Source organism: Macrobrachium rosenbergii, chromosome 16 (genome assembly GCF_040412425.1).
Source record: "Macrobrachium rosenbergii isolate ZJJX-2024 chromosome 16, ASM4041242v1, whole genome shotgun sequence".
Classification (NCBI taxonomy): Eukaryota; Metazoa; Arthropoda; class Malacostraca; order Decapoda; family Palaemonidae; genus Macrobrachium; species Macrobrachium rosenbergii.
In genome coordinates this window covers 28,652,439-28,673,681 of record NC_089756.1, presented here as the reverse complement: position 1 = coordinate 28,673,681, position 21,243 = coordinate 28,652,439, and the positions used below count along the sequence as shown (strand labels likewise).

The 21,243-nt window shown below is 36.2% G+C and overlaps 1 protein-coding gene across 4 annotated transcripts in view; it reads right to left on the bottom strand.

Moving 5' to 3' along the window:
• The window catches only part of LOC136847242 (gamma-tubulin complex component 2-like), a 45,892-nt gene that overhangs the window by 7,789 nt on the left and 16,860 nt on the right, over positions 1–21,243 (bottom strand). For 2 of the 4 annotated variants that reach the window (XM_067118735.1, XM_067118736.1), the window contains exons 11-16: positions 19,561–19,711; positions 16,516–16,746; positions 15,242–15,436; positions 14,810–14,984; positions 13,040–13,183; positions 2,716–2,784 (exon numbers count right to left, since the gene is read on the bottom strand). In XM_067118735.1, the coding sequence (XP_066974836.1) occupies positions 2,716–2,784; positions 13,040–13,183; positions 14,810–14,984; positions 15,242–15,436; positions 16,516–16,746; positions 19,561–19,711 (965 nt within the window). The remainder of the gene's footprint in view (positions 1–2,715; positions 2,785–13,039; positions 13,184–14,809; positions 14,985–15,241; positions 15,437–16,515; positions 16,747–19,560; positions 19,712–21,243) is intronic. The other 2 variants (XM_067118737.1, XM_067118738.1) reach the window with 1 other exon arrangement.

The window sequence follows — 21,243 nt, the reverse complement described above, 5'->3', positions numbered from 1 at the left end:
TGTATAGGCAGCAAACACTTCAAATAAAAAAAAAAAAGGCTGACATGGCCAAAAGTACATGTCCATAGTATGATGTTAGGTAACATGATCAATGGGTCATAGCCATAAAATAGTAGTTATGTATTAAAATATTAATTCACAATACTATAATAACATTGCCTTAAAGGTGTTACTCACAAAATGCTTCTTAACTCAATAAAGGCAAAACTAAATGAATGCCCACAAAGTGTGTTTCTATGCATTTCATAATTTGATTACCTGGTCTATCCCCAGGTAAAGTTTCTTGGTGTGATAATCCAATAATTAAAATCATTAATTATTCAAATTATCACACCAAATTTATATCAAATCAGTATCTCTAAGATTTTAAATTGTTTGGCAAAGCTCATCTTTATAAAAAGTACATTTAGTATTCCCCTACGTAAATGACAAGCATCACGACAATTTTTCTCAACACCTGTGACGTCACTATCGGTGGCTTAACACCTGTTGGAAGTAGATCCATGTGAATGTACTTCCTTTAACACTTGAAAAGAAGCCTGACATTAAGAATTACTGGGAAACTTTCCATATAACATAATCCATTTAGTTTGATTATAGAACACTACAAAGGATATACTGGACTTTAGTAAACACTATGGTTTGAAAGTCAAGCATGACTGGGAACTGCTATCAGTTATGTTTTGTAATCAAAAAGTTAGACTAACCCGATTTACCCATTCAGTAACCTAAAATTACCTATCAATGGTAAAAAAGTCAATGACTTAATGAGTTTCAATAACAAAATTTTCTTATATTATTGCATTAATGCTAATTACTGCATTGTTAGACAGCAGAAACAGCCTGGCAATTACAGCATAACCTAGCGATCTACTCCTAACTTCTCGCCTTGCAGGAGACCTCCTGGCTCCCAATTCTAACAAATATAAACCTACCCATTGAAATTTTAAAGAACTAAAACCTTCCACTGAGTCTTAAAACTATGTACTTAGCTTGAACAGTTATTATGGTCGACAAATGCAATGTCGAACACCATTTCTGGAGCAGACACTGGGGATGCATGAACTCTATGACACATCAGAGTGTAATGACAAAATAACTGACATACGCGCTGTTGTCACATCTGTGCAAGTAGGATGAGGGAAGGCCGAGGTAGTCGTTGTGGACAGGAGATAGAGCCCTCCTGTTCTGAGTCCTTTATATTCTATCACTGTTCCAACTAGCCCTATTCTGGCTGATTCCAACAATAAGAGAATTCTTTGAGATTGGTTAGTCTGTCTTATGAAGCCCTAGGGGACCATGATAAGAGTGTAACTCCATCGAGGACAAACTTAGTATTTTTATAATTTTCTTATATGCCATCTCCTACAGTTGTATCTTCTTCACAAAGCACAGTAATTTCATGACATAATATCTTAATGATAAATTTGCCATATTCATAGTCATGATTTCCAGCCAGAGAAGAACCCTAAAAGAGTTCAGAGGTCTGGTTAAACAAATCATTTATAACTAACTAACATAGTCATGATTTATCCATATCAAAATTACACATATAACAATTTTACCTTACTTATGTAGCTTGATTTTCTGCCTTGCATAACGATTTGGGTCAACGAAAATAAAGCGAAACAATTCAAGAGAGAAAACAAATGGAAAAACTTAATATGAGGATGCATTGCATTATTGGGTCAGAAAAATTTCTGATATCCAGTAAACTTGAATTTTCTATGATTATGCTTATCAGCACTACAATATTCTCCTTCACTTACATCATAATCACCATCGCCACCAGTCAGTATTTTCTTCTTGTTCTAATGTCATGTCTGGATCATAAAGCCATATGACATGGTCGGGGTAAATATTTCAAATTTTGCCCACGTGGTGCTCAGAACCAGACACGTCACTGTCACTGCTGCTGTCGCCTACTTTGGTGTCAACCTCGTTATCTGGATTTTCAAACTTTTCTTCATTTCATTATTGATGAGTGAGCTTCCTTCCAATAGAAATGCATCCAGATATGATGTCTCACAAAAATCAAATGCACATGCTATGTGACCTCACAAAAAGCCGACTCTCCCACCATTTAAGGGCCATTTAACTCTCATTCAATGTCCATTAACTAGCTGTAATGGAACCAGTTGAAGTATTTGGCTTGTAATTTGTATGAACACAACAGATCACAAGAAGTAGTATGCTGTGATGCAAAAGAAATTTATATTGATTGCATTCAAAAAAAGGTATGAGAGCCATCAATATATAATTTTTAGCATTTCTAACAGCTTTTCTGTGCCTTACCTGGACTAATTAGTAAAAACACCACTAATAAAACAGGATACTGAATATCTAGAAAAATTAATGAAGGGAAGCACAAAACCATATAATGCTAAATCTACAGAAACAGAAAACTGAAATTCATGCAAACTTGCTGACAATTAAAAAACCCTATCTATAATTATCAATAAACACGACACTAATCTTTTAGTGACCTACATCAACACCTCAAATGAACTCTAGACATAAAGTTATGCATATGAAACCAATTGACCATGAAAAACCATTTCGTAAAGTAACATGGCACTAGCACACCAAACTGACTCTACTGAATGACATGCAGTCAAAATTCACCTTTCTCTAAGCATATCACTAAACTTAGGACAGTAAATCAAAATACACATAACAGCAGCCCGAGAAAATATGGTTTCTGTTTACATGTACCTCACGGTCTATTGATTCCGTTCGTTCTGCTGATCCAAGTTCGGCTTCCATATAGTATTTTCTCATCCTCTGACGATGGATGGGATGGGGATTTGGGAGGGGAGTAATATTGGTGCAGGGAGATAGAGGGAATGGATAAAAGGGAGAGTGGTAAAATAACAGGTAAGGACAAGAAGAAAAATTGGTGCACACATTAGAAGCTTCCAACAATCCTTTACTTACATACTACAGTAGATCCTAGATTTACCATTTCTTTGACAGGCATGCAAATTACAGCAACGCCAAAAAGGAGCCCAATTTTTACTCAACATTTAAGGTAAGAAGCCAAAACTAGGGAAAAATTCATACTGCATTAATATACACCTCAGAAATACAGTGCTCATACAATCTTACAGGGCCTATGAACACTGATAGTTACAAAATCCTAAAATCATGTTTCATATCCTACTCTTCAATCAATAAAATACCATAAGCTAATCTGCTGAGTGCTACTTATTACCATCAAGTTCTAATTACAATAATTCAGTTTATCATATAGTATCTATAACTGATTTCAATCTTAATTAAATCCTATACTGTATCAGAATTGGATAACCACCAGTATCTAGCTTTCACAAAATACTTTCATTACCAATATAATTATCCAAATTTGGGTAAATTTTGCATCATTTGTGTATACAAATCACTGTTTACCATAGCCTCTACTGACTAAAGTTGTAATCATAAAAACCCTTCTCAAATGGTCATCATCTTAAAGTGCTCTTGTCACAGGAGTGTAAATTTAGCATGTGAAGAATTCATACACTTTTCAATTTCACTAATATGGTACTGATTAATAGTTAACAGGATAGCCTCCACAAAGAGCTCTCTGCCAAGTTTGCGATCCAAAAGGGTGAGCTATATTGATAAAGAATTTGGGCATTATTATTTCCAGAATCTGTTATCTTCAAGGTGTCCACCATCTGAGATAAAGTACCTCAAGATATTTATGTACAGTTATACTATACTTACAATATCTTACTCTTGTCAAAGAGGCTCTCTTACCTCCTTGATAATTACACTAAGACACCAGCATGATCTGAGTCTTTGAGAAAGGGATATAGTCACTATACGTCTTTCTAGTTATGAACCAAGTAAGTAAATACAAGTTTGGTCAGTGAACTGGTGCCATGATAGTTACTGTGAAATTTCCTGTGCCTCCTTCACTAGATAAATTTGTAATAACAAGCAATATGTGAAAAGCACCCTCCAATTTCTACTGTGCATTCCAATTGCAGGCAGTCCCTGGTTGATGGCAGGGGTTCGTTCCCGGTCAAGCACTGCTAACCAAAAATAGCCGATAATTACGGTAATAAATGGCATTTATGATGCCGTAAGCACATATAAACCACTTACTGATGCCGATAAACCGCTTAACAGTGCTAATAAACCACTTAACGGTGCCGATAAACTGCTTACTGGCGCGGAAAATAACTTGCTGGCGCCAAAAATCTGGTTAATGATGTCGCTAGCCAAGCTCCCTGACACTGAAACGCTGTTAACCGATGCTGCCAGTAAGCGGGGACTGCCTATACACCACATAAACTCACAAAGATTTTGAATTCTGAACAAGCTGCTTTCTGGTAATGTCTTTTAACGACTTGACTTTAATTCCAATGTGGAATATACCTTTCCAGGTTAATTGACAGATCTGATGGGCTAACAACTCTCCAAAGGCTGTATCTGACATAGGCTAAAATGTCTTGGCATGTGCAATGGTAAACTTAGCAGCCTAGCCTACTCTCCACGCTTCATTTCAACTATCAATTTGCCAAATGCTTCAGCAAGCTCCATAAGAATTTAGTGGGTTATGCTAATTATCTTCCTAGAGCACAGGCTCAGAACAGAAGATGCACTTCCATACTAGCACATGCTTTGAAGGTAAATTACGGTACTGGCATGGGAAGACTGGATGGCTATTTTCTCCCTAATCTGTATCTTCATGTGCCACCATCACAGCAGGACTGGCATCAAGTTATGCTTCTCTTCTCAATGAATATCATTGCTTCAACTCATCTACAATGGGGTCCATTTAACAAAACAAATCCAAGTACTATGCTGTATCTTGATTCCTCAGTCACAGTCTGCAATTTGTACATAAAAAACCTTTAACAGGAATTTGAACTGAAATTCTAGTTCAACCCAATAGATATTCTTGCCATTATAGAATCCCTGTTCAGCAAGTAAAATTTACTCTTCTAATTCAGAGACTCTGGCTATGCAACTTAACAAACAATAAAGTTGAATCCTCAGAAACATCCTATACCTGTAAAAGCACGACTGTAATCTCAAACAAAGGATAACAAATCAGTAAAAGATAACCTATCAGAGCATTATGGTGATCCAAAACAGCCCCAAGCGATGAAGCAACACTAAGAAATGTGAACAAAATACAGTGATAATGAAAAATGAGAGCGTCCAAAATGTTCTATTGCTCCTAGAATGTACCTTGACTGAATGTCACTAATTGCACTGAAATATTCCAGTAAACAGCAATGGACTAGATTATTTGTAAATCCACATGAGTAACAAAGCTCATTTTTTCTTAAAGGTTCTCTGGTACCTCTTGGAATTGAGTAACATTCCTACTAAAAGCAAGAAGGACTAGAAAAACAAAAGAAATGGAGGAAAACAGCTACCAGAATCTACAGTATTAGCCAACCAACCACTTCCAAGCATAATGTGCCAAGTCCTGACACTGCCCATCAACTTTAGTCATTTCTGTTATATTAATATCAAATTCATCATTCCAATATCTGCAGATAAAATGTACATCTGTTTACTATCATATGTCTCAAAGATATTTTATTTGACACCAGAAGCTGAGAATACTTGCAATTAAATATGAACTGAAAAACAGGTCCTCTTGACAAACCAAGGATAATGAATCCTGAAACAAGAAGTATCCAAACAATGCAGACTAACTGAAATGTGGCTGTTTAAGATGATTCCTATCACAAAACTTCCCCTACAGTCTAAAGGATATCAGCATCCAATTATAAACAGACCTCCAAATGACAAGTTTCTTAGAACCTGTCTCCTGATGTCAGTTATCATGAAGACTGTATAACTTACAAAAGTAAACTAACTGCAATAACCTATGCCACAGTAAGTTGAATGAGGTAACTATCAGACAGTCACAAGTAAACAATGAACAAAAATGAACTCTTAATATATCCATTAAACATCTGCCTTCTCTCAATGTCTATCTGGATAGCCATACTCTACTACATTATTCAAGTCAAGTTTTCAGCTACTAAATATCCCACCTCTTGTGTATGGTTCTTTCCTAGTGTTAAACCTAAGGATAGACTTTTAACTATTTCACCTCTTGTGTATAGTTCTTTCCTAGTGTTAAACCTAAGGATAGACTTTTAACTATTTGACATCTGACCATATCAGCAAGCTTGCAACCTTAGTAAGAGTGCATATATGTATCATCCCTACTCTTAACTGGGCAGCCTATGAGTTCAGCAGTCACCTGTTACTTTCTCTTAAACTATCTTATCTCAAATCAGGCCAGATCGACAACACACACAATTAATAACATGATTTCCACTACAAATCATCAACAGGCTTCAGTTAAATAAACAATATTATTCTGTTTCCTAGTCAACATCACCACTAAACATCTTTCTCCAAACTTTTCACCCAGCCTGCACTGTGTTTTATTTCTGCAACAAAACTTCTATCAACTTCTCTTGAACAAAGATACCCAAATTTTTCTACTATATTCAAATATCTAAATTTTTCATTATTCACCCTTGCCCCTTCCACACTAATCTCAGAGTCTTGACCTTCAATGAACCTTAGGTATTCAGTCTTATTTTTGGTGATCTTTAATCCTCTGTCTTCATGTGTCTGACTTGACTCCACTACCCATGAACAACAACCAGGGAAAATTATATAATGCCAATTAGAACTAGGAAGAAATCCAGATACATGTTAATTATATCAAAGCTAAGCAATGAAGCATTAAACATGAAATGAAAAGGCAGAAGACTGAAAAAATAGCTTGTGGCAATTCACACAAGCTGATCTTTTAAGAACGTATCTATTAACATGTACTTCATTTTATCTCAATGATGATCTACCTCATTCACATTCAGTTGATTAAATGAAACTAAGTCCATTTAACATCAACTACGAAAACTTGCCAACATTACTTGTTGGCTGTACAGTAAAGCAGTTAATTGAAGATTAGAATTGGCATATGAAATTTATGCCAAAGGCCAAGCACTGGGACCAAAGATGTCATTTAGTGCTGACAGGGAAATTGATAGCATAGAGGGCAATGAAGGTGTAACAGGAGGAAAACCTCACAGCTGCACCATGAGACAATTGTTAGGAGAAGATGGTAAGTAAAATGGAAGAAAGCGCTAATCCCTGCAAGAGCTGGCTGAAGATGAAAATTTAACACCCTACCAATGCAGACCTCTTACTATATCACTTCAGTACTATATTCCAGAAGAGCACCATTCCACTCCAGAGAATGAATCACAAGAAATGTGTACAAGAAATATTTCTGATCAATACAGAAAAAAATAAGGGAAGTTCGATGCTTTTCTAGTTCAGTCTAGTAGAATAAAATAAAAACTTCATATGCTAAACTTACATCTACTCATCCGGTAGATTCATGCAGCGATGAATGACTATTTTGGAAATTCTATTTTGTCTTACCTTTGATCAGTAGCTTTGGCTTATATGGAAACAGGCTTTGTATTTGTGTATCATGGAAAAATTACATTGATAATCAGCAAGCATTTGCTATCATTATTCCTGATGATTACTGACACTTATCTTTCTACATAACCAAACAAAGATTAGTACAGTATAATCGATGCCAGCACTGCAAAAATGCTTAAATACTAAATGGGTATCACTTCAACAATTTTCATCCATAATTCTATATGAAAACAATGTTTTATACATGTGGCTTAAAACTAATCTGATCAAGTTACTATAAAAGGACAGCTGTAACCTAGTTGGCCAATTCACTTACAGAATATAATAAATAAATAAGATCTAAGTTACATTCACAAAGGTTCAAAGTACCAAGTGCATCTATTTTACTGCTGTAGGTATTCAAAGAACAAAAGAAAATAGACTGAATAAAACAACAAAAGTTCGATAATTTTGTTCAAAGTTTTGCCTGTTCATCTATGCTAAATGAATTTCTCTACTCAAAGTAGAAAGCCACTTTGGCCCAGCACCTTTATTTCATTACTGTCTCATTCTTTCCATTATCATCATTTAGATTATATCTCAAAAGTTACAAGTACAAGAATTTATCATAGTAAATGTACAATACTCAACTCCATTAGTGTACAATGTAAGTCACCCTTACAAGGTCTAGTAAAACATTATTTACAGCACAAAAATTTTAGTATGACAAGAGTAAACCTCCTTTGTTTAAAGCTGTTCTATCTTCTACCCTTGGATAAACCCTAGAATTTAAGTGAATAAAGAAACTTTACATATAATTTAAAAGTTTCATAGAAATTTGAGACTGATTTTACATCAATTTATTTGATGTGATACCTACTGATAATCTAATCTAACATGACTGAATGCTGCAAGGAGAAGAGGCTTACTGTTCTTATGACAAAAACTACAGAAAAGGTACTAACAAAAGTTTCACAAGAGTAACTTTAAACTAGCAACTAGAATAAGGAATAAACAAATAATCACAATGTTATTACAGTTTCTTTTTTCTAGAGGAGAAATTCTATGGTACAAATATCAAACAGCAAAAAAATAAATACAGTAAACACCCCGTATTCACGGTCTCATGGTTCGCGGACTCACGCATTCGCGGGTTTCTGTGGAACATATCTAGCCATCATTCGCGGAAAATTTGCCCATTCGCGGTATTTTTCACTGAGAAATATTCACTAATTACTGTATTTTCATATAATTTTCATGAATAAATGCACTTTTTGTGATAAAAATATTAAAATACTCAGGTATAAGCATTTTTACAGGGTTTTTCTTGGTTTAAGCTATCAAAATGGGCAGTTTTAAGTGTTTTTAGAGGGGTGTTAAGCATTCGCAGATTTGACCTATTCGCAGGGGGGTGTGGGACGCATCCCCCGCGAATATGGGGGGTTCACTGTACTGAAATATGAACGATTCCTTTTAAGTTAATTCCTGAGATCTGTCCAAAACACTCTTATTTCATACATTTTACTACTGTTGTGGGACCCAAGCTCTGCTGCCACACTTTGACAGCCATCATGAAGTACATTAACTACACCGTGGTCAAGTCACCAACATTACCCGAACCGTGTCATCTAGCTCGACCTCAACATTGTTATTGTATGCACTTTTCCCATACACATACTGTATCAAGAGCAAATCAGATCTTTACAGTAAATCAGTGTACTCTGGGCAACATCAGTGAGCTGACCTTTGCGTTGGTGACCCTTGGAATGACCTGGTAGACAACATGATTCCAAGCTATGCTAAAGCTCTCAGTTGTCCTCCACTCAGCAGACAAAGCATGGCTCTCACATTAAACCCATAGTGAATACAGGACTAAAGAAAGCATGCCTACCAAAATAAAGCTACTAACAGTCTAAACCAATTAGAACAAAATTTGTAGAAAAACTTCTCACTACATACTTGAATGGGCCATAAATGACTATATGGCAACTCTTATGGCAACATTCACACCTCAGCTCAGTGACACCAGGAATAATAGTCAACCCATGAGATTTCCTTGGGATAGGTGCTACATCTCCCCTTCCCAATACATCTCGTATATATTTATCCATACGCTTACGGCACTAGAATAAAGTCAGTGTAAAATCTCGGGGGATTGACCAACATCTGCTCCATTGCATTCTTCTCTGAGATACATCCTCTTTCTGAAGAACGGGATACTTCTCCACCAGGAGAAGATTCAAAGGAGAGACTATAGTAGACGATGCCAGTGGAGGCAAAACCAGAAAGAAATTACATGCTCTTCTTCAGTGCCTCCACCACCCCAGGTTCTGCTAAGTCTCTCCAAACATGCCAGAAGGCCTGCAGTTTGCCTCCTACCAGAACCTGAGGGCTGAACAGATCCTTAAAAGGTATTAGCAGTATGAAAAGTCCTTCGAGAAAGAGGTATGACTTTCAACTGGAGGGCCTGAACAGAAGAGGCAGGCCTTTTCACCCCTGACTAAAACAGATTATCTGACAAATTCTCTATTATCCTGTACCAATATATCCTCCCTTATTGCCTTAAAAAAAAAAAAGTCGGGTGACCAATAGGAGCAATCAAAACAGTTGCCATCTCCTGTGCAGAAGAAACCTAGTTAATATAAGCATGAGAATGTTCAACTGCAGTGCCTGAAATGGCCTTGACAATGAAAGTCAAAAACTCTAATGACTCTTCCCACACTAAATTCCCGCTGACACAACAAACTCTCTACAAGCTGAGGTGGAGAAGAGGCGATTGTACCAAGCGAAAGTTCAGGAAAAGATAAATTTCCAACAACTCTAAACAGAGACCTTGACAAAATCTCCGTCTCAGCATATCCAAAGCACTTTGTCAGTCTCAAGAGTACTACAAAGGAACAAGACAGGCAAAGAAAATAGAATCTTCAACCAAAGGTGGTTTAAGAGCTGGTAATGTGCCCAAATCATAGAAGGCAATGATTTCATAAAATATGACACACAAATACTGGCATTCTTAAAAGGAGCTTTATGCACCATAGCCCAAGAAATATCATCGAGTCATCCTCTAATCAAGAGAAAATCTGGGTTTCTTCAAAGAATTAATGGGGGCAGAGATTTTTGAAGATAACCGAGACCTAGTCTCTACTGAACCTTTTTTCTCCACTAAATGAAAATAAAGCGAAGCACAACTTTCCAGCAAGCACCTGTGAACAGGAGACTCCTACGCTTCAATCTCTTTTTCAGCCAGAGGAGTCAGGGTGACAACAGATGACTCCTTAAAACTCATGTCCAGCTCTACTGAAGGGGAAAGTAGGGCCAATGCTGACCAATTTGGCTGTCCTGAGATGAAACAACACAGGTGAGCATGAGAAGATGAAGTGCCACTAGGTGCCATAGAATGGGGAAGGATGGGAAGAAGGGGAAAGAAGTGCCAGCAACACCTGACAGGAAAACAGCTAGAAATGAGTCTAGATTAGAGTCAACTGAAGATTCAGTCACAATGATATGACTAGAAATGGTAAAATTAGCAGGGGCAGAGGAAGGGAACTGCCGATAGGTACAGAACAATGACTTAACAAAATAAGAATAACTCACCACAGATACATTATTTTTTAATACCACTGTCTATACCTATCTATCAGTGAGGGCTATGAAGACAAGGGCACCTTACATCTCAAAGGGGAATGCAAAAATGTCACACACGATGGAGGAAAACCGAACAGTTCCCTACAGTCTGTTAAACCTTTCAACTGGCTCTAAAATAACGTTCACATCCTGCTGTAACTCCTCAAAATGTCTTTCCTGAACCTAAAAGGGAGTGGAAGGCAGAGCTAAGACAAAGTCTCTGGTCTACTAAAGGAGTGTCAGAAAAGAGCCAAAGACTGAGTAGAGACAAATGAAGGCAAAGGCACTTGAGAAGGAGAAAAGGCAGATTATGTCCTGCTTAAACTATCTACTGTACTTCCATTCTCCTCTATGACTAAGAAACTTGAGCATAAAATCCTTTGACCAATCCTTACATTCCCCTATATTCAAGATCACACTCTAGACCCCTGCAGCCAGTACAAACAATGTGTTTATCTAAATCCAAATCAAACATCCTGCTAACAGTGTAATCATCTGCAGAGCCTGGTGATTTTGGTTTGCTTCCTGTGAAGACATCCTGAAGACAAAAAGCACAAATACAATACTGTGAAAACATCCTGAAGAACAAAGGCACAAATACAATACCGTGAACACGGCCAAACCAGGGGAATACCGACAACCCCTCATAGCTGCAACATGAAGAATTCTGACGAGTCAAAACACTAAACCAACACCTGGTGGAGAACAGGTCAATTAGACAGTCACCCGGGTCAGCAAGTGACCTTTCATTTGAATGCTGGCCAGCACGAAGACATAGCTATCTTTAACAGTAGGTAAGCTTCATCCCAAATAAATTAATCCTGGAAAAATTATAAGACATAATGTCTATGAAAATGAAACCTTATTACTAAAAAGTTAGACACAATAAACAATGCTCCTACTGCATAAGGTCTCAGGATACACGGGGCAAACAAGCTTATAATTTTCTGTAGTTGAATCAGGGACGGACTGTCCAAGATTCATGAAGATGTAGAATATTCATAAGTAATTGGTGTTTTGTGAACAAATTAATACTGCATCATCCAACTTTACTAGCACAATCATTGCTAACCAAAGAGCATAATTGTAGAGATGTTTTACAGGTTCACCAAAAGGTATGTCTTGTTAAGATTGTTACTACACCTGCATCACCTACTTAAATTTCCACACTACACAAAAATATCAGACATACTGGATACTTTCAAATTCTAAATCTCAAAAGTAAAACAAAACACTAAGTAATATACAAGAGTAAACAATTAAAGAGAAAATGAATGAAGTGAAGCTATGTTTAAATGGATGAATATTCAGCAAGCCTGTATACCCGAGTTCTTGAACTCACACACAAGAAAACTAGGTTGACAACTTATCAAACTACAACAGGGAGCTCAACATACTGTTATCTATATATGAGATGCAGCCTATACAATTTACAGTGGAAACTTTTGTTAAGTACCTCTTTATACATTGAATTATGATGCATTTGGCTTTTTCCCCTTTGTGAATGTAAACACGTTTTCAGAAACCTAATGATGTATGATAAATATTGTTAAGAAAATTATTGCTAAAAAAATCAAAGTGATCACTGTACAGCAGAGCATTCAACAAAATACAACTTTTGTAAAGTTGATTACCCTTAATATCACTTCAACTATGCATTGTGACGAGACAAAAAATGCCCTTGCTCCAGCTAATATAGTACTGTACGGATGCCATGACCTAAATCTCTGATACCAATAACGTGTGAACAATAAAGACTCGTTCAAAAGCTATTTCTTTCTTAATTTCTTGCATTTCTCTGAATGCAATATGATACTGTAGCACCCAGTTAAAAATAATATCTCAGTAGGATATAAAGCAATACTTCAGATGATAGAGAATAACCTATAATAAAAAAAATATTTATTGTCCTGCAATGTAGGGTATTCCAGTACAAGGATACAAATAAAATGTTGTTAAAATGTTCTAAAAGATGCCAAAAAAAAATCTGACGTACCTCTATAAAATTAGCAAAACCGACACAAATGCTGGTCAATTTTGATATAATTCGTAGCAGCTCTGGCGAAGTTAGCATACAGTCCTTAAGGCAGTCTTTCAAAAAGTCATTGTGGAAGACTAAAACCTCATCAACGTTCTCGACCTAAAACACACCAATCAATATCTCTTTTCAAGTGCACCTGCATTTAGAGGCAATACATATAAAAAATACAAAAGTTCTAATGTTTCAGAAATACAAACCATTAGTTTACAAAATTTATCTGTGTACAGATGATAACCACAAAATATCTATTACTGTACAGAGTAAGGTGCAAGAGATTATTTTAGGAAGTTCAAACTGCCCAAGCCTATCAATTAAATACAATGTATAGCCATGTAATGTAATATGTACATCCTCACTTCACATATAACCAGTGATATGTACAATTATTTCTGTTTTAATCTGTTATTATCAACCACCAACAAAAATATTGAGTTTATTGTTCTAGTAGTAAAATAAATAATGCGGGATAAAAGGTTTCACCATAAACTCTGAAAGACTTAAAAGACATGGGCTGGCTTTGATTGGTACTGTGCAGCCCAATCCTTCCACTGCCCCACTGAATTTAGCCAGTAAGATAGGTAGGCAATCATGGAACAACCCTTGCTTGTGTCACTGGCAACACCTGAACCACAAGATCTGAGGCAGTACACTTCTGTCTGCATGCTGTATCAAAAGCAGATCAAATCTCGACAATATATCAGGATGTGACGTCCGCTATGCTGGGAAGGTGGTGGTCACGTTCTGTTTGAAGGTTTAGTCACCTCTAGTCTCCACAAGGGTGCAGTGATCTGTCTGGCTCCTTGACCATGTGGAGAGGTGAGGCCCAGGGGATGGAGGCCTTCTGGCAAAGGCCTATCAGTTTCATAGTTCTCTGAAGGCCTTTTCAGCAGAAAGTACTGTAGTTTCTCCGGTGGTTGAAGGAACTTGGAGTTATTTTTATATGATGGAGGATACCATGTTTAGCAGGGTATCCAAGGGTCTGACAAAGTTCTGGCCAGATGTCAGGGAACTCCTGCAGGAGTGGTATACATTGGTGGCCGAGTGGCTGGTGGGCCCCCAGAGGAGTTGTGCAGTTTGGAGGGTAAATAAGTCAATAAAGCCACAGTGGGTGATGTCCACAAGCAGTCCATATTGCCTGCAGCAGTCAACACCAACTTACCTATGCAATGGTAAGTCATAGATAGGTGGCCCAGAGTACACCAATTTATTATTGAGGTTTAATCCGTTTCTGATACAGCATGAACACAGAAGTGGCGTCTCAGATCATATGTTGGGTAAAGCCAATGACACACAAGTACATGGTCATGAGGGTACTCCATGACTGCCTTCCTACCTTACCAGGTAAATCTGTTGTGGTGGTGGAGAGTTAGCCACGTAGAAACTTTACACACAAACACAGTTTATATATGTAGATTATTTTTTTAAATTCATTATATAAGAAACATTTCCTTAGTTCTCAGACTGGCTTGTACTTGTATTTAAGAGGCAAGTGAGTTATGTGCACAGAGCTTTACTCACCAAGCCATAGAAGTAAATTTTTCTATAATGTCCAAGTCAGTGAATCCACATTTTTACTGTAGTCAGTATAGATTGAATGTGACATATAAATGTTAACTGCAATCTTATAAATGTTAAATTTACTCTCTACAACCAACGGTAAATTTACCCTTCACTTTATCATTACCTCATAAGTAGTAAATCTTTCAGTATAAACTGTAAACTTACCTTTTGCATTTTGTTGATAAAAGTTTGCCAGTTTCTCTCAATAACTTCAAACATCATATAATACTCAATATTCTGAATGAAATTCAGCATACGCTGCCTAAGAGCAAAAGCTGAACTGTATGTCCGAGAGGCAGAGAGTGGGAAGCTCTTGGTTACTTTGTTGCTTACCCAGACTCTGCAAAAACAAGAGAGCAATATAATCTACAAAAAACAAACCATAGTACATAATTTGTTTCTATACGTTTTTCATTATATAGCCTAATCCACTAAAAATAGTTACAAACAACTCTTAACATCTAAAACCAAGCAATGAACTGACAGTTATTTCGTGGATGTTTACCAATCTATCAAGCACAAAAGTAACACTAAAGCAATAGCGTAAAAGGCTAAACCACAAAAATCTATTAAAAAAATGTAACACACAGTACTCACCTGCACAATAGCTTTTCCACGTGTTTGCAGAAAAACAAATGACGAAATATCATTTGATAAAGAGTGATGGTTTTCCGGTCCAAGATGAGAGAAACAGGCCAAGTGACACGATAGCCAAGAGAAAATCCCTGGAGACCAGAGAGCTGCAATCTGTCTTCTTGAAGGTAGAAGTCATGTTCATCCTCTGTATCAATGCTGTCAGACAAACCAGTATCTTTAGTTATGCAAAGACTGAATGATAATGTACATTACATAACACATTTTAAAGTTAAGATTCTTAAAATTGTGATAGACAAGGACAACTTTCGAAACAAAATGGAGGGAAATACTACATAACAAAAAAAATTACAATAGTGGCATCTAAACTTCTCAAAAACTTGGGGGTCTGCCCCTCCCAATTAGTAATGAAATATGTTAAGGACCAAAGACTGTAGTAGTTCTCCCTACTTACAAGATAAATAAACTATACAAACCACATGCAATATAAAAAAATACCATAAACACCTCTGTGTATCTGTTTTAACATAAAAGCCACAAAACACTTCACAATTACTGTGCACACAACGCCCCCTCTCTCTCTCGTGTACAGTATTATTTACTGTAATGTGGTACTGTACCTAATACAGTAATGTAATGTTGAATCTTTGTGTAATTTTTTATTTTTCTGGATTCTTCTTGTCCTCTTTCTCATTCCTAATTGTATGACAGCTTCAGGTGTCCAAAATCTTTTGATACATAAATATAATTTTGTCACTGTATGAGTGCAAGTGTATAAATATACAAGTTTCACATTACAAAACACAATGCAAGTACTGTGTAGTCCCCTTCTCTATGGTACAGCAATGTTGCCGACACATACCACATAACTGTAAACACTCGGTATGCTTATAAACAACAACCTTCAAACTTGAAACTGAAAACTTTATGCAAAAGGCAATTATCTATCTTTGTTCCCATATTTGTAATAAAATATACTGTAGCATTTAAAAAACAAATTTTCCTTAAACATGAATGTGACAATATTACATATTTCTACATTACAATTTTGAAGAGCTTTAAATTAATTTCAACACCATTACATCTAGTCCTTTCATCCCTCCAGAAATTTTGATTAACTCAGTGATGTGGTTGATCTGTTAATGCTGCAAGATGAACTAAAGTATGCTACTGGGGATAATACTGTACTTTGGGAGAAAGATTTTCACACAAGAACAAAACAGTGAGTATACAGTTCCAAGAGGAGAAAAGAACTATTTCAATCAGCTGAAAGTCACCTTAAAATTCTGAGCATTTGATGCATCAGAGTGATAGGCTGTAGTTCACATACGATGTCGTCTTTGTACATGTCATTGTTGGCAGCAGATGTCCTCAAAGCCAGTTCCAATAAGGACTCTAAACGATTAGGAATGACATCATCAATATTCTTCTTCAGCTCATCTTCTAATAAGCTCATTAACTGTACAACAAAGTCACCTTGGTCCAAAAGAAAGTAGTGCTTCACAGATCTGAAATGTTTTAAAATGAATGAATAAAAGCTACAATTAAAAAATGAAATTATAGTGAACAGATTTTCTACTATTGTACTGTATGTACTATTCTGCATAAATATCTACAAAAACAAATAATAAAACAAAAACAGCCTAACTTAAAAAAAAAAATTATAGAACAGGATAAACATAAAAAATGAAACTAAAAACTACTGTAAAATTTGAAAGGTATTCAATCCCATAAATTTTACATATTATTACATTTCCACTGATGAGCACGCATATCATTCAAAACTGACAAAAATTCCTGAAGTGTAAAAACTAAGGGACAAATCCTTTGAGCAAGTCCTATAAGACTTTGGAAAAATTACTCAAGTGTCTTGCTAAATTAACGTGTGACAAAAACTGATTACAGGTGGCGTAATCCCCATTATGGAGAGGCCACCCCTTTATTTCCTAAACTCATAATTTCACCATCTCATAAATCTGATTTGCCATCAGAAAGTGGTATACACTGAACTAAACAGGATTACTTGGAATGGAATATTAAAATCACAATAAATCATGTTAAGTAGCATATGGAGGTTGACCAAGACCCATATACTCTTTTGCAGAGCTAGGAATTTTAACTCCAACAAAAGCATTGTTGATCTCTGTAATCTTTAGCAAGAACACAACCATACTTGGTCTACCCACCACCTGGTATACTGACAATTAAGGAAAATTTATATGCAATACCTGTATAATCCCTAAAGTTATGGGGGAGGGGGGAAAGAGGATCCAAAATGTGTAGGAAAACACACATTGTTACAACTTACTGCTTATGAGCTTACAAATCATTTTCTTTCATTGCTGATGTAAATTTTTTTGTCATGTGAAATACCACTGAACCTTGTCTGGTATCTTTATAAAATGCATAACAAACTCAACTAATTTTTAGCAGTGATATATCTAAAAAAAAAAAAAAAAAAAAAAAAAAAGAGAGACATTTTTTGGCATCTCACAGAAAGTACTGATAAACTTCCTTTCCTATGATATATATATTACTGCCTTTAACAGCAGTTATTGCATATGAAACGAATTAAGTAAAAACAAGCAAAAATCTTGATTCTTCACTTTTTTATAAATTATGTATAGCACATAAATTTCACCTCACAATCCCAAGAGATGTCATATTTTCATGTATACATTCTTATAGAGAGAGAAAGAGCATCATGATTGTGCAATGGGAATGGGGATAGAAAAACACCAATATCTTTTTATTTAATGGAATTTTGTGGAGAAAATTTATCACACCTACGACCAAATAATATCCTATCGCAAAAAATCTCAACATGCAAGAAGTTTTAAAAAACTCATGAAAAATCATACCAGCACATCCCCTTAAACTACCCTACACAAATACTAGAACTCACAAGTATTACTTTAGATTTAAAAAATAAACCAAACAGCAACTCTTCAAAAAAAAAAGATGAGAGGTCTGTGGAGAAAAACTTGATGCATAATTCATTATGCAAAACAGGGGGGTCTCCACTAAGCTGAAGTGTCATCCAATGTCAAAATAATGTTTTAATGTTATTTAATAAATGACTGACAATCACTTACATGTCCTAACCTGGCATTATCGTAAATGGTCAGTATCCCCAATGCTTACTACTGTGACCTAATTTACCACTGATGGTTCGAACTACTATGCCCAACTCTACAATAATATTATTTACTTAAAAAACCCTATTATCATTATTATAATTAAGATTATTATTATTACCAGTATTGTAAAAGGAATTATCGTAAACAAATGGCTACACGTGGATCACCATACATTCAACCAGGCTTACCAAACTTACGGCTTGTCTAATAATTACTACTTATTCATAATTAAAAATGAACTCCTGTATCATGCAAACCACTGGCATAAACAATAGTAAGTGCTGGCATAAACATGAAAAAAATAGCTGCTTGCCAAATTTAGTTACTGTATACTAATGCATGCTTATCAAGAGTTGTTTTAGTTACTGACTTGTTAAAAACTTGCTAATTCTCAATGGTGACTTCTACATATAAGTAAAAATAAAATAAGTTTTTACTAATCTGTCATGCAATGGAGAAGAGGGTTTTAAGAAAGTCTACCCCTAAATTTAAGCTGCAGGTTGTAGCTGTGGCTGAAGAACTGAATATCATGCAATTGCAAAACATTTGGTAATAGGTGAAAGTACTGTCAGAAACTGGTAAAATCACATCTTTATTTCACCTAAAATTTACTGCAATAAAAAAAGTAAGCTTCACTTTGTAACCCACCTTTGTTAATTTACAAAAAAATATATCTCTGAATTGTGTTTCATTCAACAACCAATGACAACGATCATGTCAGTTAAACTCAATCAGCTGATGATTTTTAGAATGTAAACATGACCAGAATACAAATAGCAAATGACTACAATATTCATATTTTTAATATGATACATGATAATACATGCATTAGCCCATAATTGGATACTGTTAGTACAACAACTTTGATTGAAATTATCATTATTTTCAATCTAGCCATACTATCTGACTTTTGCAAAAGGATACTGTTAGTGTAACAGCCTAACTGGGCCAATGGTTCATACGCACACATACACACTTTGGTGGCCTACCCAGCAAGTCTTACCGCGTCACAGCCAAGTGACTCGAGGTGACTTAGCTCAGCTGTTGGCACACCCAATGCACCTAACATCCCTGTGAGTCTTGTATGCCATCAAATATGGTATGTACAAATGAATAATAATTACTACAAACAGAAACATATCTAAATATACTTCTAATAAAAAAATATAAAAATGATCTTACCTTAGTCTTCCCATCAAATCCTTTTCCTTCATCAATAATTCTAAAAGCCTTTTAGAAGCAAAATTATAGGTTCGTTCAATAACTTCAGCATAGGAGTTGTCACGCATATTATAAGAGAGCTTCTGTTGTTCTGGGCTGGTAACATTAGGATCTGTGTACAGAGTAACTTTATTAAAGGAAATCTTTTAACATTACAACTGTACATACAAATATACATAACATTACAACTGTACATACAAATATACATATAAAATTATTTGAGCAACTAAAATCACACTGATGAACTGACTGATTGATATAAACTGTGTATGTAAGTACATGTATGTTTGAGAGGTATTCAATAAGTAATGCAACATAATTTTTCTTGGCTAATTTTCGTTCAAAAAATCTTTAATTTTGTGTGCGACATCTTTAAACATCGCTGTGTTATGTCATGCATTTTCATTAATTTCTGATAGAAGGCAGCACTATAATCAACTTTCAAAATGGTGTCTGTGGCTAAGGTACGTTCTAAACAAAGAGCTGTGATAGAATTCCTTATGGCAGAAAATGATTAATCAGAGGTTTGTATCTGCATAAAACGACAAATTTAAATTAATTTGTATTTTTAAAAGCTAACAAACCTGCGGTCTTAACATTATGATAAATCTTCTGGAGCCAGGTGGAAACCAATAAAAATAAAAACAAGAATTGTTTATGCAAGAAATTGGTGATACCTGGCATCTTATCATGAAAATGAGGTGGGAAGTGACCAGTGACCTGACCACAACCCCATGTCGTATCAGTTTTCTTCTTACCGCCATTGACAGAGGTCGTTTCTTTCTCTCCTTCCTCTCAATAGCCGGTTATTTTTGCCTTTGCCCGTGGTTTTTGGTTATTTTTGTGGTCAGTATGTGTTTAGTGTGTGTGTTTTGGTTTTTATCATGCAATCCCAAAACCCAGCTAAAAGTTCCCGTAAGCCTCAGAGAAAATGTCCTGGTGTAGGCTCCTATCCTTGCTCATGTTATATGGCTTCCTTTGAGACTGAACCCCATTCAACTTGTAGTAGGTGCAGATCGAATGATTATAATGTGACTAACCCTTGCCCTGAGTATTATTCTTGGCTTCCTGTGCAGTGGAAGAGATTTGGCATGAAGAAGCAGCACAAGAGGAAGTCAGAGGCACCATCTTGAGAAGGATTTTCTCCTCGCTCAATGGATGTTTCTCAGGTTCCTAATTGTTCTGCTTCTCCCCTTCCTGTCAGGTTTGTCTCCTTCCTTTTCTTTCATTAATTCGTCTTTGGAAGTTTGGGAGAAGGTTCTCTGAATATGCCTCATGCTGCCCTGTCTCTCTTTGGGGAGCGGGGGGAATGTTTCCCCTCCTGGGAGGGTGGGAGCAGCGCCATCTTTCCCCTCTGTTCCAGACTTAGATGCACAGAAGATGTCAGTTGTTTGGGCTTCATTAGGTCTATCAGGGGCACCAACCTTAGATGGCCTGCTGTCCCATTTCATGTCTTCACACATTCCAGTGTTGGCTGCCATGACACTTCCCAACCCTTCTGGCCTTCACTCTACTGGGTCTCGCATTACACCTCCTAGCGAGATGCCATTGGTTATCTCTACAAATCATCCTGGGTCACCTTCCATTCAGCCTGCAATTGCTCCCACAGATTGCTTTCAGAGTTTGTCTGCTCCCGTGGTGTCA